The sequence below is a fragment of the Camelus dromedarius genome, chromosome X (assembly GCF_036321535.1).
Source record: "Camelus dromedarius isolate mCamDro1 chromosome X, mCamDro1.pat, whole genome shotgun sequence".
NCBI classification, from domain to species: Eukaryota; Metazoa; Chordata; class Mammalia; order Artiodactyla; family Camelidae; genus Camelus; species Camelus dromedarius.
The window spans coordinates 5,542,951-5,561,324 of NC_087472.1; the positions used below are offsets into that span (position 1 = coordinate 5,542,951).

Below are 18,374 nucleotides of genomic sequence, written 5' to 3' on the forward strand. Positions count from 1 at the left end.
TGGTTTCTCCATACTCCTCCTTCGGTTAACATTAATAATAAATGAAGACAGGGCTGAGCGAATGGCAGGGCCCCGGCTTCTGACCCCAGCCTAGTGTCACGTAAGCTCTTATTCCCTCTCTTTCTGAGTGCCCTTGTTTATCTTTCACATACAGCCACCGGACGACCTGCAAACAGCAAGGTCTCGGGCTGACTGGCCGGAGCAATCCACTCAACATCCCCTGTCCAATCATGGCTGCGTGGGCGTGTCCCTTCTCCATCCCAGTCAGTGGTGGCTGCCGAGTACACACAACAATGTCTGTGGCTGAAATGACATGATGCTCCAACAATGGGTCAAAAATCACAGTTGTTTTCACGTCCTAGGTATTGACCGTGCCTGTGTCTACATTGTTAGAGAACTGAATGGTGATCTCACTCATTTTGACAGTGACTTGCTTATCGTGGGAAATCTCTTTCTTCCTTCTGATCAAACTCCACATTATCATGAGGCAAGGTTCATATTTTCAAGGAACGGGAGAACAAGATGCGCTCAGCACTCAAGTCCCTTTTCCTTGCCAAATGTCCCCCAAAGAGGCCTGTTTCAGAAACCCAAGTACTCACGGCTTGAATGATACTGACTTTGCAGAAGCTCTGCTGGTCGGGTCACTCCACTCTGAAAAGAAAGGGCAGAGACGGTTACTGTCCGTGTTTTCTGCTGCCAAATGACAATTCTGAATGAAGGTGGTCTTGAACATGCAGCCCTCCCAGTTATACTTTTTCGTGAATAAAATAAAAAAGGATGGGGGAAGAAAGGACCCAGCTGGGTGTCTCACAACGTGGCTTTTTGTTAATTATTGTTATTTCATGTTTTTATGCTACTAGGTAGGAAAGAGAAGAAAGTGAGGGAGAGGAGATGATGGTTTGGACCAAGAAGGATTTTTAAAACACCTACTTTGTAAGGCGAATCCTGGGGTCAGATGTTGGGATTCCTAGAAGGAAGAAGACATACAATATGAACAATAGTGAAATGATACAAGGGGAACAAAAGGTCTATTTGTTATTGCTGAAGGTATAATTTGACTAATATTGGCAAATAGGAAACCACTGTTAGCAGCTTCATTAATGAGGCTACTGTCTGTAGCTCTATTTCTTGGATAAACATTTGCTAGCCAAATGCACTGCATCAGGACCATTACTGCTGTTTTATCAGAATTGCAAGCAAGACTGGTATCTATTTGGAAATATATGCAACATGGGAACAAATGACCCCTATGTGTGAGATTCGATTGGATAATTTCTCACTTAACTAGGCAATGATGCCTCTATGGAAGTAAAGGGGACTTGGTTCAACCAAACGATTGCCTGTCATTTTTGAAGAAGCGGAAATAAGACTGCAATGGATAGATTTGCTCAGTTATTCCACTTTATAGCAACAACTCCAATTTTCTACCTTAACTGTGACACATATGCGATAGATGTATCTAGTTTTCACCAGAGAAGTGTTCTTAAAATTTCACCACCGATTTGGTGGAGAGGAGAAAGCAATTTGAACTATGCTAGTGGAGCACATTATTTAAAGGGATTTACATTTCATTTGAAAGTCACCCTAAACAGCATTCATTCAGTGTTTGGAGAAATCTGGATTTGCACATATTGGGCTCTCTGGGACCGTGGCACAGCTGTGTGCATCCTGACCACACTTGCAGGCAGAAGCAGGGCTGTGATGTACAGGGCACCCACACCTCCGCGCAGATGGGAGAGAGCATTTCGACTGCAAAGCAAGTGGCCCCAAACTGAAGACAATGAATTCAAGTTAATGAAAGAATGAGTTCTATCGATCACTGCCGCACGTTATCTACTCTTTAAGCCTAATCTTGCCACCGCACCCTATGGAGTAAAAATAAGATCACAGCATAATTTCTCTTTAAGAGAAGTAAGCAAGAACGGTGATGCAGTGTCTTAATCTAAAGTGAACTCTACAATCTCTTTAGCATGATTCTGTTGGCCAACAGACTTCTCCTGGCATGATCACCACTCCATAAGGTGACCATGAACTCCACAAGAGATGGAAAAGGCCTCTCAACTAAAGAGCTAGCACTGAGCACATGTAGTTTGCAGTTCAAAGGCTTCTTACTCTCAGTGATGGAGAACCGACTTTTGACAAAAGACCCTGACAATCTTGGCCATTTGATTCCCACCCCTTAAGCAAGTCAGAGATGGCGAGGAAGGGGAAACACTTCTGGAGAAACAGCCACTAGGAATATTGGGATGGGAAAACCACCAGCACGGGGGCCAAAGAAAATGACACAGCAAAGTCAGGACTTAAAAAGCACAAAAGCCTATGACCGCTTAATATAGAAGGAGTCATTCCTGCCCATCTTAATAGCTCCCGAGGAGGCAGTTACAGCTTAGTACATGAACGGATGCTCATAATAATGCCTAAGTTATCCAGAAAGACTAACGTGTCTTCAAGATAACTTTTAGAAGTCACGAAAATCTTAATTAAATTTCAAAATTATTTATATTACATGATTTGTATGGAAGGTTAACCTTTGGTTATCCAAGAATTCCGTGTATCCAGAACACCTCATTTCTCAGAGTGTCAAATAAAATGAGTAGTTAACCAATTGTATGTCCTTAACTATATACCAATATCTCTACCTGTTTGTTTTTTTTAACAAGAGATTTCATTTCAATTGAATAGGGCAAGTTTGGGCTTGTATACCTTTAGGAATCAAACAACAAGTCTCAAAGTCAAATAAATCAAATATCTGATTAGAGAGTGAAACATGCAGCTACTGGTCCCAGAAATCTGGACTGAATTTTTACCCTTCATCCAAGTATTTTGGACATTAGACCCAAACAATCAGTTGTTCGAGGCATCAGGGCAGCGATGCATGAAACACATTGGAGGGTTATATTATTTAGTGAATTTGAGTCATTTACATCATGTATTCTTGATACAGTGTTTAATGTGTAGCTGGGTGAGCCTTTTTAAAACCAGAATTCCAAGCAAATGAAACACCTTTGGATAGCACCCAAGTCACGGTGCATCGATACCCAACCCGGCTGCAAATGGCTTGTTGGGGGAAAGCATCTGTACTGTTCACGCAGTAACTGTTGATGCACGTAATACAACTGTTTTCATGTCTGACTTTGATCTGTGCATTTCTTACACAGACATGTCACATAGGTAATTTTACAAGTAGAATGTAACGGTGCCAAGTTGTTTTTACAAACTTATGTGAGGCTATTTTAAATAACAGCCTTGATGGTAATCCTATAATCAGAGGCTCCTGTAGGAACTAGATGCCAGAACAGGGGTCAGCAAACCTTTCCTGTAAAGGGCCAGAGAAGAAATAGTTTAGGATTTGTGGGGCAAACAGTCTGTGTCCCAGCTCTCCAGCTCTGCCACTGCAGTGTGACAGCAGGCTTAGACAATGCATAAATGAATGCCTGTGGCTGGATTCTAAGACAGCTTGATTCATAGGCATTGAAATTTGAATTATACATCATTCGTATTATTTCATACCACTCATCTTACTCATCACATTCATCATAATCTTCATATTCTTTTTGTTTTGAAAATCTTAACCATTTAAAAATCTAAAAAACCCAGGGGCTGTAGTGTGCCAAACTCTGTCTAGAGGACTTCGACCTCCATGAAACCTTTATTGAACCTCCTTGGAGGAGGTGACCAGCTCCCTCAATTCTGCTTAGCAATGGACTCCCTTCCTTGTGAGTTTTCCCATTCTCTGCCAGAAAACGCAGCATTTTAACTTTGAGATGGATAAGGGAACTTAAGTGAGTTGAGAATTTTCAAATCTCTCTGTTTTTATAAGTTCATAGAATTACAGACTATCTGATCTGAAAAATCCAGTGGGACTCTATAGTACGCACACACGCACACACACAGAGTACAGATAGGGAAACTGAGGCTCAGAGGAACTTGAACAGAACCATACTGCCAGCAGACGGCAGAGCCACGATTAAAAGCAGTCAGGTCCGCAGCATCTAAGAGCCCTTTCACTGGGCAACCTCTGCCGTGAAGGTCAGAAGCGGATGCTTTCTGAGAGGGCGGTGCCCCTTAGTTGTGGGGCAAGCCCCCCAGTGACGAGGGTGCTGCAGATGCCCATGTTTTGGGAGGTGGAATTCGAGCTGGAGCATCTGTCAATCTGTGTGATAAACACTTCACTGGAACACTGGGATCTAAAAAACCAGTTCACTCCTTTATTAGCTGAGTGATTCCAAGCATAATACTTTACTCTGTGTCTCGGTTTCCTCCTCCGTCAGTCAGGGATAGTAAATTACGAGTGTCTCTGAGTTACAGTGAGGACGGAATTATTTACTCTGCATTAAGTGCTTAGAGCAGGCAAAGGCACATCCCAATGTTATATGTGTTGTTAATGTTATTATTGCTATTTAAAATGTACTTCTCTTTCACACCCACATTTTGGCAGGAATCAGGTGAAGCAAGAGCGCGGGCGGGTTGCCATCTTGGTTTCACCATTTTCTCCCACTTGCTTCTACCTTTATCAGGAGGTTGATGGTAGCACAGATACTTGGCAGAAAATGCAAATCAGGCCCGATTCCAAATCGTGCACTTACTACAAAAGCCCACTTGAACAACCAGTTCTACTGCATACACTTGCAAACGTCAAAATTGCGACTTGCACAAGTTACCTCCAAAACTGGAGAACACGGCTGAAAACACTGCAATCGCTGTGCAAGTGTTGGCTTCAACGCCTGAAACAGATGAATTGCTCCTTTGGCTGGGACGCTGGGGAGGATGCCCACCCCAGGGCGGCCGGGGGAGGGAGACGGGGGCTCCGGGAAGGGACTACAGGGACAGAGGCTGCTGCTGCTCACTTAGTTCTGAGCGCTTTCAAAGGCGGAAGGGAATCATTAAACGCAGTTTATGCCAATGTTACTCGCAAAACAATAACCCTCAAAACTAAAGGATGTGATTGGGTTTCTCCTACAAATAAAGTCCAAACTCCTTGACCTGCATTCAAGGCCTTTCTGGGAAATGCACTTCTCTGCCGGGGGTTCGTCTCTCTCTACTTCCCATCACACAAACTGAGATCCAGCCACTCAGGATGGCAAAAGTCCGGATCCCAGCACGACCCCTCATCGCCTCGTGCCTTTGTCATCCTGTTCTGCATGGAGTATCCTTGGGCCCTTCTTCACCTGGCAGAGTTGTAAGCAGCCTCCAAATGCTGCTACCTCTGAGCACTTCCCCAATGCCCCAGGGAGTGTTAGGGTCCTTCTCTGAGCCTTTTATTCTCTGAGAAGACACTTGCTACATTGTTTTGTTGTTTCGTGTTTTTCTTCATCGCTAACTTTGAGTCTATCGTATGTCCTCAGTAAGTGGTTTCTGAATAAATGGATGGATGGGTGGATAAATGGGTGGCTGGTTAACTGCATGGAAGGAAGACAGAAAGGAAGATATTATTTTTTTCTTGTAAAGTATGTCATCAGAATAGCCATGTCTACTCAGGCATTTGAAAAACTGATGGTGAGAAAAAATTCTTACTGGGAGCAAGTGAGGAAAAAAATTACATTAAACATTTGATGATAGGACTGTAGGAGAAAAAGTTCCGTCAGTATGATGTGTCAGGGTGTGGGCATCCACCTGCTTGTGAGCGAAGACTGCAGGTGATACACAAAAGTGAAAATCGATCCATTAGACTGAAGAGCATAGGATTTTTTTTTAAATGAAAAACAATCTTGAATGTTGTTACATCATGTATTTGGTCTTTCTTAAGGGAGGAGTGCACCCTTCTCTCTGGTTCATCAGCTCGGGCAGGGTAACTCGGCGGGGGCAGTGCTCTGGGTAGTATGACTTGCATGCCAGTGTCTGCTGCTCATTCTCTTAGACTCTCTTTCAAGAAAAATGCTATTTATATCAACATCCTGAGGGACACGAGAGTCTAACCAAGGCCATTTCTAGTTTTAAGAATCCAACTGGAAGATTGGTATCATGGAAATAAGATCAAGGAAAATGGCGGAAGGAAGATGGAGATAACTGACCTGTCCCGGGATGGGAAATGTGCTCTGCTCAGAGTTTCCGGGAGTGTGCATGGCAGTAAGAGGAGTAGGCCAGGGATGGGTCATCTCCTGATGAGGAAAAACAAAGCAACTTTATTTGTGGGCACTTTGAAAATGAAACACCTTCCTGCCACTAAACACAGTAGGCCTTTTCTAAATACTTACTGACTTAATTGGCCTAATTTTTTTTCCAGGGAAATTTAAAGTTATTTGGTCCATTCCCCTGGCCCGTACTGGTGCTTGATGCCCATCTGTGAGACAAAGGGCCATCCCACATCCACTTGCACACTGCCAGTGACGGCAAGCTCACTACCGGTTGAAGCAGCCCAGCCCCTGTTGAGACAGGCTGATCACACTCTTCTTCCCTGTTGGGAGCTAAAAACCTGTCTGCCAGGAGCTTCAACCTCTGCATCACACTTTGGAGCCACATGGAACATGCCTCGTCTTCTGCCTGACAAGCCTTCTGCTGTTGGAAGACAGCAGTTGTACCCCTGGGTGCTGTCTTGTCTCCAGTCAAAGGCATCTGCAGCTTGTTCATTCAGTTATCGGGAACTTTCAACTTTTCTTCTAATGCTTGAGTTCTGCATTCTGTCAAGCACCTTAGGTGCTCCCAGGAGGGACACCAGATCGCCTGGGGCTCTTCTAACTCGGGATATTCTGTTGCAGGTGTGATCTGCCAGCTCCCAGGAGGGTGGCCCCATCACCACCCTTGTTCTGGATACTCTGATGCTCATTTCTCTTGACATAGCCTAATAGTTAGTGACAAGATTACGCCCAAGCTGTTGACTTTTTCCATGCAAAGAGGAGGCCACCAAGGAGCATTCGTTCTCATTTAGAGAGAAGGTGACACTGGGATCGGCAGCTCTGTTCCACTCAGCTAGACACAGTGCATTTGTAAATTCAATTCTCAATGTAGGAAAAGCCCCTCAGGTGCCCACTCTCTGCTATCAGTGGGGACACCTAGGTTCTCTCACTCACTTTGAAAAGAGATGCTGTTCAAATCTTGCTTGAGTCTTAGGGCTCGTGGCCAATATGCTTTACCCAAAGAGTAAGAATAATTAAGTCACATGCTCAACATCCCAGCCTCAGAGAGATGACAAAGTTTGTGAGGCAGGAGGGTGCCAGCATGTGTTGATATATAAACATTAAACATAAAAATTAATGTAATGATGGAAATAAAGGCGAGCTTTGGGGGAGGGGTGTAGGGATCAAAGTTCACGAAAGGTTTTTTTAATGAGTCAGTTACATAATACTTTTCCCCACTCTTCATGGGTAACATAATTAGTCATTTCAAAGGTAATATTAATAAGAACTCTCAGGTAGCACTGAAACATGGTTGTTTTTTTCCTTCTATAATTATCCAGTTCAAAAAGAGTCTTTGATGTCTGAAGAGCTGTAATGCAAGGAGCTACTTCACAGATTCATTCACGGTGGCGCCGCTGAAGCAGAATTTGTAAGTACGATTCCGAGGAGCAGTGACACAGATTGGATTCTACCTAGCACTGTTTTAAAAGGAGGCGGTAAGTACATTAAAAATGCATACAAGATTTAGAGGGGATGCTTAACCTACTTAAGAGAGAGACTATTTCCAAGTGTTTCTGAGTTGTGCATTTGTATGCGGTTGATAACGTTCGTGACAAATGCTACTTCTGTATTCATCAAAACTGGCCCAAAAGTAACTACGTGACAACAGTTTAAAGTGGCATTCCAATTACTCTGTATCTTTCAGTACTCGATGATTTCTTTTAAACTTCAGAGAGTTTTTCCTGAGTAAGGCTGGTCTTCTCCAATATTAGTCCCATCATTTAAAAGACATGTCCTACTGAGCCAGAGTCAACCAAGGGGCAGTATGCCGCAGCCTGGGATAGGAACGTTGTTTCTTTTCAGCAACTAGGGAAAAAAATGCCTCGATCAATGAGGGGCTGAGTTATACATCCCTTTCTACCCCAGGCATTAGCAGTGTGCCTCTGGGTTTATTAAAATAAGGTGTTTCAGAGCCCTGGATGGATGAATCACTTCTCAAAGGTGTACCATCTCCCTTCTCCCCCAGACCGTCTGTATTTACTCGTGGGCAGAATCTGATTATCTTGAATTCCTGTCGGAGGGCACCGCCCTGCTGGCCAATCCACATGAAACTACATGCACTTTCACATTTTCAATTACAACTGATTCTCTGTATTTGAAAATGTGAGATTTCAGGAAACAGCAAGCTGACTCTGTGGTACCATCGACACATTTGATTAAGATGGGGAGAAGGTAGTTGAAAGGAATATAATTTCCTGAAAGGCCATCTTCAGCCAGGACCGTTGGAGCAAGCTCTATCCATTCTCAAAATGGGTTAGACCTGGAACGTGCGGAATGCTCTCAGCAGATTTTTCATTCTTATTCTTTTCATCCGCTCTTGAAGGATATTAACTTATTTTTATGTTCTTGCTACTCCTAAGATAAGAACACCTACACACTCCTATCCAACTGTCCTAACCCTTTGCCTGTTCATCAGGTGGGGATGAGCACTTGCTCCAGCGTGTGCCAAAGCTCTGACAACAGACTCCAGTACCGAGCACCTGGACTCCACAGCAAGCACTGCTTCTCCATAAAAAACACAAATCTCACACACACACACACACACACACACACACACACACTCACGTGGGTGTGCACACAGGTGCTCACACACATGTGAAATTGATCTGAAACTACTTCATCTCTGGGCTCCGTTGACCCTCCCCGAGAAAGACAAAGCAGGGGCTCACACCCCCACTGGGCAGTTGAGGTAGTGGAGGTTCTGACAGATGAAGTCGCTTGCGCACAGCCTGACATCAGCCATAAGTGAACGCGTGCACATGTTTTCTGCGACACCAGATGGGTCTCCCGTTCGTAAGGCTGGCTAACGTGGTTCACGGAGAAATGACTAAGTAAGCAGTGCCGCTTTATCTTTCAGGATCTGACAAAGAATAGGCTTCATAAGCGACAGCGCATCCTGCAGAGTTCCTAACAGCCGTGCAGATGCTGACACCTCTGTGACCTGAGCCCTCCCTAGCCCAGCCCAGAACAATCAGGAGAGGCCCATTTTCCACCAGAGGTTAGATCCCACCCATGTTCTACAGACTCTGGGTCATGCTGGGAGCAGAACAAATCCAGAACAACTCGTGGGGAGCCCTACTTTGCCTGACTTAGAAGCAAAAGGCCGGTGCCCCACAGGCTGAGGGGCAGAACACAGTCTGAATTCCAGCCTCTGCTGATCTCAGGTGCAGGCCATATGCACCTGCCTCAGGGCTCCCAGCCGGCGATGCCGGGTAACTGGGATCTTGTCCTAAGCCTGGTCTTAGTCAACTTCCTATCTCCAGGGCCCAGGAAGTAGTACCTCACTAATGTGACATGTTATTATTATTAGTCTCTGAAGTTTTTATGTGTGAATCATCACTGTTATTAATAACACCAAGACTAACCAAGTGATCACAGTGTGGTTACAGGCACTGATTTCCCTTGGCCTTTCTGCACCACAAATGAAAGTGGCAGGGATGAGCATCAAACTAATCTGACAGACGGAAAAACAGACACAAAGAGGTGAAGTGACTTGTCCAAGGGCACACGGTTAGCAAATGGCAGAGGCCCTTCGGTGGAGTCCCTGCATTTCGTTCTAGTAACTTGTACTGAGTAGCCATTAGGTACCAGTCACTGGGATCCAGAAGGTATAAAAAGTCGTTTCTTCCTGTGAAGAGGTCACTCTGCTTGACATGCTAACCGCCTCGGAGGGGAGCGTGCAAAGATGTGAGGGAGGAGTCCACTGTGTGTGCACAGATGTGTGTGTCCACGTGTGTCCTTTTGCAGGCTACCATTACCTGGCACGTGGTAGATGTTCCAGCAATATATGTTTAGGTTAAATAACATAACATAACATAAAGATTAAGATCCTTACCTCAAAGAGCTCAAATTGAAGAGATTAATTAGAGCCATCTCTCAAACATTTTAAGTGAATACAAATGATGGTGGTATTTCACATATTTCATTGTTCTGGTTGTAGGAGTCAGAGGGTTTCCCCGAAGATCCCTGGACTAAGAGGAAGGCGAGCTTAACTCATGTCTGAGTTTTGCCAAAAGCCCGCTGAGTGCCCCCGGTCACGTTGCTTGCCTTCTCTGAGCCTCAGTGTCCCCACCTGCAGCATGTGGCCTTTGGCCCAGATGGCCTCTAGGGGAGCTCTCAGGTGTCAGTGTTTTTATTTTTTTTTTAATTTAAACATTTTTTAAATTGAAGTATAGGCAGTTGACAATGTTGTGTCCATTTCTGGTGTACAGCATAATGCTTCAGTCATGCACGTACATACATATGTTCCTTTTCAGATTCTTTTTCATTATAGGTTATTACAGATAATTGAATGTAGTTCCCTGTGCTGTACAGTAGGAACTTGTTTATCTATTTTATATACAGTAGTGTATATCTGCAAGTCCCAAACTCTCAATTTACCCTTCCACCCCCGTTCCCCTCTGGTAACCATAAATTTGAGTGTTTTTAATCTCTGTTTCTACCTCTTCCGCCTACCCTGCCTGCCACAGGGGAAAGGGAGCTACCGCGTTTGCAAGGGTCTCGGAAACCCTACAGTGTCGTCCACACACAGAGCGCGATGCTACTGGCCCCCCCAGCCCGGCTACAGCATGGCCAGCAGGAGCCTGCACGTGACTGCTTAGCCAACAAGCTGTGGGCAGCCTTACGCTCTGTCCAGGGCCCCAGAGGAGAGGGGCTCAGTCCATCATTCCCCCTTCTCTCTGCTAAAATATCAAGACTGCAATAACTATAATTTTGGAAGTATTTACAATTGCTGGTGGTTGAAAACAATAATAAGTAGGAATAGCTGAGCAATTTTGAAACACAAACACGATGGAAGAGAAGGAGAATCAGTCCACACAGTCAGGTTGGAGCTTATCTTCCTGGAGGCTTAGACTTTAAATGACCCCCAAGTCATGGCACCTGACTGGTCTCTGACTTCCTTTGGGGGAGGGGGTTACTTTTCTTTCTTTCTTTCTTCTTCCAGGCAGTGTGTTCCCAAATAGCACTGAAATAGGAAAGTAAATACAGATACCGGGCATCCTCCCTTCTCCAAAATGAATTTAAACCTGAAAATATTGACTCCGCACATCCCGTTTTTGTGAGTCGGGTCTGTTCGTGAGACAGATCGTCAAACCAACTTTAGCTAAGGGGCCCTCCCTCTGGTGCAAAACCACATGTGTGGGGGGATTTTAAGAACTTACCAGAAAACCTACTTTGTTTGAATAAATGATATAGAATCTTTGTATCCATGGGCCCTGAAGAGCCAGAACTGGGGGGCGGGGTGGAGTTAGGCATCAGGGTTCCCAGAGAATGAGAGACAAGGGTCCCCAGCCTCAGGAAACCGGCAGTCCTCGATTTGCTAGTGATTGCTCCCTGGCCTCTAAGAAGCTCGGGTCTTCCCTGCAAGGAGGGGGAAGCCATGCAGGGGTGTTAGGACTGTTATCTGCAGCAGCAGTGGGGCTGTTAAACGGAAGCGCATGACAGGAGCAGACCTTGGGATGGGCCCTGGAAGGAGCCGAGCAGCCATCAGTGAGGGGACCAGGCGCTGTGATCCGCACAGGCCGCCACTCCCAGGGTGTCGTACCAGGACACAGCCCTGCTGCTGGGCAGCCCTGCAGACATGCGCACCTGCCTGCTTCTCCCGGGAGGCCTTCTTCAGGCTGGCCCTGGGAGGACAAGGGCTGCAGGATGGAGCCCTTTGACCAGGGTCAGGGAACTTGGCTGTTCCATATGAAAGTCCTCATACAATGAAGCAGGGAGCACGGGAAGAGCTACTAGTCTCTCTCTCTCTCCCCTCTGTCTCCTCCCCTAGGACAGACATTGGGTTTCCCAGAATGTTTGGCCTTAAAGATGCTCATATAAAATGTACTTTTTACTTAGGGTCTGAGGGCCTTTTGAACTCTGGCCAGACCACAATCTAGAACATTGATACCACTTGGCAAATGAGATTCTAGTTGGCAGACTTGGTAATTGTCATAGACATAGTACATCCTGGCTTCAGTAAGACACTTGCCAAATCTCAGATATAACTCTTACAGCTAAGGATGGAGGCATGTGAGGTGCATCATCGTGTATTAAGGTCGATTCACAGCGCTGCTGCATGAGCTGACACAGACTGTTGTGTCAGCAAGATCAACCCAGAAGGCAATCTCGTGAGGCTCGCCCCAGGGTTCTGTCATTTGGAGTCCTTACTTGTTTATCAGTTTTAATAATGATAATAATGCCTTACTTTTCAGTGGGATGTTTGGTTGAAAGGAAAGTTTTCAGAAACATTATCTCCTTCAATCAAAATTACAGGTGACACTAACCTGTGAGTATTTGAAATTCAGAAAGAACCTGCAAAACTCGTCAATAAAATGAATTTTAACAGAGGTAAGTGAAAGCTGCAATTATAGTCCCCAAACCAAGTGTGAAATTGCAGAATGAGAAAAACCATCTGACCCAGCTGTAATCCACGGGCCAAAGCCCAAGGAAATCTGAGGGGATACGGCAGCCAAAAGAACCAGTGCCAGCTCAGGTGATGTGAAGGGAAGCATGACGCCCAGAGTGTGGGAGGCAAACAGCTGGCTGTACAACAACAGTACACTGTATGGGACAGACCACATTTGAAGGAGACTCTGCCATCCTGGACGGCCCACTCCAGTTGGCGCACTGAAATCCTACGATCTCTCAAAAGGAACGGCTACCAGAACTGTCAGAGCTGGGACAGCTCATCACATCTATAAATGCACTTTAAGAGAACGGGGAAAGTTTAGTCCGGGAGAAAAGAAAAGGGAGACTGAGGGAAGGTCTGGGAGGTGCATTCTAACACCTGAAGAGCTGTCACACGGAAGAGATTTGGGACCTGCTTTGCAGACCAAGTGGTTAGGACTAGACCTAGGGGTACAAGTCAGCAGAGAAAGAATTTCCAGTTGTGTGAGCTTTCCAACCATGGAGCCTACTGCTTTAGCAGGCAGTGAGAAGCCAATCTCTAAAGGCAGGATAGCCCCAGCCTACAGGTACTGGAACAAGGATTCCTAAAAAGGCAGGGGGAGGGGAGGGTCGTGGGCCAACTGCACTGTGTTACAGTCATGTGATTATATTCTTTATCTCTGTATAGTCGATGATATTGATGAGAAGACGCAAAACTGAATCTGGAGCAGTGGGGTTTTTTGTTTGTTTGTTGTTTGTTTTGCGTTATATACATATAAACATGGCTGATCAAACTGGCTAATGAAATTGATCATTCTCTCAGGGGCGATGGAAGAGGAGCACTGGTGGGGAGCCTGCTCTCTCACAGTGAGATGGCTAACAGCCCAATTTGTCTGATTGTTTGCTTAGCTCTTGGAAAGTCCAACAACAGTGGAACCACAGACCTTCCCGGGCTTGATCATTAACACTCTTGCCAACCCTCTCTAGTGGTCTCAAAACCCTGTTCCATTTAATTGAATGAATATTCTTCTGTTTGGAATGCTCTTAAGACAGTCTCCTGAGAGTGCACGTCTGATTTCTAGGCAAGCATAGGTTGGGAAGAAGTATAAAATCAACTGTTACATTAAACATAACTTCCCAACAGTGAGCCAATGCAAAATGCAATCCACCAGAAAAACAACAACAAAAAAGGCTAATTCTTTTAAAAGTTTTGAACACTAAGTTATAATTTCATTGACATGCTATAAAAACCCTGGCCATATTCCTTCAACTAAATAGTTGACTGCTTTATTCAAAACTCTTAAGTGCTGGCAGTTGTTTCAGGGAATCTGGAAATACTCTCCATCGACCCCGGGACTGTACATGCAAAAAGTTCAGCTCACACTGGCTGCCTTCATCCTGGCAGCCCCCAAACCAGGGCTCCACTAAAAAAGAGCCTAATTCTAATTTACAGTTGGGGAGCGTAGTGATCAGTGATCCCGCAGCTTCACCATGTAGTCATTCAATCAATCAATTCACCTTCTTGCCATTGCCAAATGCAATCAATTCCATTTCATCCACAGAATATGATGGGGAGGTGTATGGCCACATGCACAGCAAGCTTAGCCATACAACTTCTTCTGGACCACTTACATTCAGACACTGCAAAGAAACATCACCAAAGGCAGCAAAAGGGGACAGACCACTATGGCGACATACTGGGCAGAATTCAACCAGATCCACTGAGTTCTGCACATTTCAGCAAGAGTAACCTGAGGCCACTAATGGGATTTGACTCCCCAACAGATGATGGGATTGTTAATTTCAATCCTTATCAGGACATTTGTCTCAATTAGTTGAACCAATCAGAACAGAAAACTGGCCACCGACCTAGCAAATGTTAGATGGAAATTGTCTTCTTTGGTAAAGGCAACATTAGCACAAGTTCAAGGGTAAGGAATGTAAGAACTGGCCTTTGACAAATGTTTGGCAAAGATCAGTTGCAAGAAGGAAACCTAGGTAGAGGGCTTCCACTGAATGGTCTGAGGTTTCTCAAAGGCCATTTCTTACCTTTTTCACCCATGAACTTGTTTTCTTCATTCAGAAGCTAATTTTGACAACATTACTCTTTTCAAAAGTGATTTTCAACTTCACTGTTAAGTTTCTAGCTCTTCTGTTTCAAATTATTTTGCCATCAACTACATCCAAATGACCATCATTTAAAATACACTGGCTTGAAACAATTCCATGGGCTTTCATAAGGTTACAGCCATTTTGGGGGGGTCTTTTTTTTTCCAGAGCCTCTTTACTGAATGGAATGACATGCTCTATCCTCGTAGCATGAGCTACTTCTTTATGGTTAACCTCCAGTTTGCTCCTTCAGCTCCAGGTCAGCTAAAGCAATGTGATAAAACTTACACACCTTCACTGGCTTCTCCCCCAGCAGCATCCTGAATGATCTACATTGAATTTCACTCATTCTAAAAACATTTATTAAGTGTCTACTCTCTGCAAAGCCTCGAAGGGCTGGGGAGCTAGGCCAGGTCCAGGTGCGGGGTGTGGCCAGACTCTGGGTAGTTAGAGGCTTCATAATCAGGGTGAGTGGCAGATAATGACAATTATTATTTATCGTTCAAAAGTAGAACTAAAATAAACCTGTCAGAGTTGGCTTTTTTTTTTTTGAATAACATGCAATTTGTTATCATGTTCCAAAAATTACCAAAGAGATCTGTTGCTCTCTCATGGCTGGACAGATACAGCGTGTGCATGCAGCCACACGGCAGTCATTTAGAAAGCCGGCTTATGCTCTAAGTGAAAGGCACTAGAGAATGACAACTCCAGGCAAAGGGAGACAGAAGGATAAATTTCTCTCAATCCCAGTCTAAGCCTTTTCAAAGCCTTACACAAGGAGCTAGTATTCCATTTCTAAGGGCTGCTTTAGCTTTTCAAACATGATAGCTTTCTTGTAGTTTACACTTATCACATTAAGAAAAATGGTAATGAGGAGTTCATGACAACTGCTTTTAAAAGGAACAAAAGCTCAATTGCTGGGGAAAAAAGAAGTAATATCTATTTTCATGGAAAGAGGCCTCTAGTGAACGACTTGGCCTTAGCTTTGCTCTCTCATTATTTCTGAGCTCAGTAAAAAATAAGGCACCAGGCCACCAATACAGCTGAAACTCCAGCCAATATGATTTGCATGGAATTGTCTTTCCTCTGAAACAGCTATTTCAATCTTAGAATCACAGAATCACAGCGCCAGGGGGATAAAAGAGAACTGGTCTGTCCCATTCACGTGAAATTAACTAACAAATCGATCACAAGGTGTGGGTCTAACTACTGAACACCTCCGGGCCCTCCTCCCTTGCAACACACATGCCCGCAGTGAAAAGAAAAATAAACCAACAGAGGCGTCAGACTCTTTGCAGTGGCCCGAATTTAACATCAAAACCACGGCTAAGCCTCCGTGAAGCTGATTCAGAGGGCTCCCCCCGCCCAATGTTCCAAGCTGCAGACAGGCTGAGTGCTCGGACAGTTGCTCCTCTCTCCACATTAGTTTTTTTCCCCTGCAATTACTTCAAATAATGGGAAATAAATAGCTTCTTTATTCCATATGAAGAGCGGCAAAGAAGGAGCACGAGTGAGAGATGTATCTTTTTCTAAAGGGATGTCTGACTAATGGAGACAGAACATTCTCAACTCAATAGGAGCGCTCCAGGGGCCAGGCGGTACGGACGGAAAACCCTGCCCCGTAGGCTTGCTATAAAGCTTCAGTACTGTGCTAAAATCAGGAAGGCAGGCCCCTCTCCACCTTGGCAGAAACAGCCACTTGCCAAGCTGCACAAGCTAGGAACAGCTACTGGTATGATACGTCTTTAGAGATCATGTCACATATCAAGGAGATAACACACAAAGCGTTTGCACAACAGAAACCCAATCCAATACTTGCATTTCACTGCCTAGTCATTTTTTTAAAATAAAAAGGTAACAATTGCACTTGGAGTCTATTATGAAAGTGTCTTTTATTAAGTGTTTCCCTTTGACATCTTTGAGGCATCCACACCTATATTTTCAAAGCATTTGCTCATCACGAGGAAGGGATGCCTGCCAACGGCCCCCTGCCCAAAGCTTCCCTGTGGGGCTGACCCGGTGGGAATCCATTGCCCATGGCTGTCTCTCAATCCTCTTTAAACCTGTATCTGTTTTCAGCCTATACCATCTCTTGGGGTGAGCAGGTCGATACTTGTACTCCTTGCTATAAATTTAGTGAAGCACCAAAGAGAACATGCGAAGACGGTGATGTCAAACCCTTCGCTGGAAAGGGTCTGGTGAGCGAATGTCACACTGGGCCTGAGGTAAATAAACGGCACACGGAGGACTCCCCCTCACAGAGCTGCCTCTCTCAGTCCTGTGCGTCAGACTGTGGTGTGTAATCATTTTGTGTCCCAAAGCCTGTTGTCAACCAGTGGTTTTATACTGGGCACTACACACATCCTTCTTGCCAGTGCTAACGGCATGCTGCCCTCCCCTCCGCTGTCTCCATCTCATCTGGTCTCCCCTCATTTGCTCTGAGAAAGGAAAGAAATGCGCAAAACCATTTTTCAGCATTCCTGGTCAGGGATTTGCAGCTACCCACGGAGACTGTTGTCCAGATGACAGAAATCAACGTGGCAGGGTCTCTGGGCTAACGAAACAAATGTGACAATTTGAAAAGCTGTGAAATGCCTTATGAACCATGGAGTGGTCAAAAAAGGAAAAAGGAAAAAAAAAAAAAACCCTGCACTGTATTAACGACATGAAAGGGCCTCATATATTTGATAATTAAGAAAACTATCGCAGGGGCAATTTGAACTCCTTGTGAAGGGTGGAAACCTGGAATCCGTAGTCACACTTTGCAAGTATTCGGAATCACTGAGCCACAAGAAGGAGAATCACAACAAGGCGCTACTGTACAGCACAGGGGACTGTTCGCAATGTCCTGTAATAACCTATGATGGAAAAGGAGCTGAAAAAGAATATATATGTATATTGATATATACACACATATAACTGAGTCATTTTGCTGTGCACCTAAAACTAACACGACGTTGTAAATCAACTATACTTCAATAAAAAAAAAAAAAAAAGAAGACTCACAGCAAAATCCAATGGAACAGGCACGCGGTTAGGGGGTCGAGTTAACTGAACGCTTCATTTATGTTACCGTTTTCAGCCACTCAGGAATCCAGGGAAGGCTTTATTCTTGTTCTCATTTCATAGACTCAGTACCTGAGTCTTGGGGAAGAGTAATCACTGCCACAAAATAACGTGGCCAGCAGGCGACGTATCAAGGACCCCCATCCAGGTGTCTGGCTTTGGTCACTGGACTTTTGCCATCACCATGCTCCACAAGGATGAGCTCTCTGAAAGGAACCAGGCTTTCTCACCTTCCTGTACACCAGCCCTTTCTGGGTGGATTTCGGAGCTCCATTATAATTGTTTTGAAACCACTGTCCTTACTTAAGTTACTTTTTATTTTTGGTAGGGGGGGGGTAATTAGGTTTATCTATTTATTTAATTTCTTAAGTGGAGGGACTGGGGATTGAACCCAGGACCTCGTGTATGCTAAGCATGTGCTCTACCACTGAGCTCTACCCTCCCCCTGCCACTTTTTTAATTCATTGTCATGTGCGGGTCACACATCCTGGATGGCAAATTAAAGATGTCTATCTCTAAGGAACACGGATTTATTAAATGTACCTTATCACCAGAATACAGTCCCATGAATGGCTGCTCACAGGACTTGGAGCATCTTAAGGTCAGTAGCCCAGGTCTTGGGTCCCTGTCACAGGGTTACATCAAGGGTGCGGGTGAGCAGCTCCCCCCATGACGTCATGGGTCATCTACAGTCTCTCGAGCAGTCCAGGCGCT

The 18,374-nt window shown here is 44.8% G+C and overlaps 1 protein-coding gene across 3 annotated transcripts in view; it reads right to left on the minus strand.

Moving 5' to 3' along the window:
* Positions 1 to 18,374, minus strand: part of AFF2 (ALF transcription elongation factor 2) — a 465,346-nt gene that overhangs the window by 141,002 nt on the left and 305,970 nt on the right. For 2 of the 3 annotated variants that reach the window (XM_064482805.1, XM_064482807.1), the window contains exons 5-7: positions 6,012 to 6,098; positions 931 to 967; positions 618 to 651 (exon numbers count right to left, since the gene is read on the minus strand). In XM_064482805.1, coding sequence (XP_064338875.1) covers positions 618 to 651; positions 931 to 967; positions 6,012 to 6,098 — 158 coding nt within the window. The remainder of the gene's footprint in view (positions 1 to 617; positions 652 to 930; positions 968 to 6,011; positions 6,099 to 18,374) is intronic. The other variant, XM_064482806.1, reaches the window with a different exon arrangement.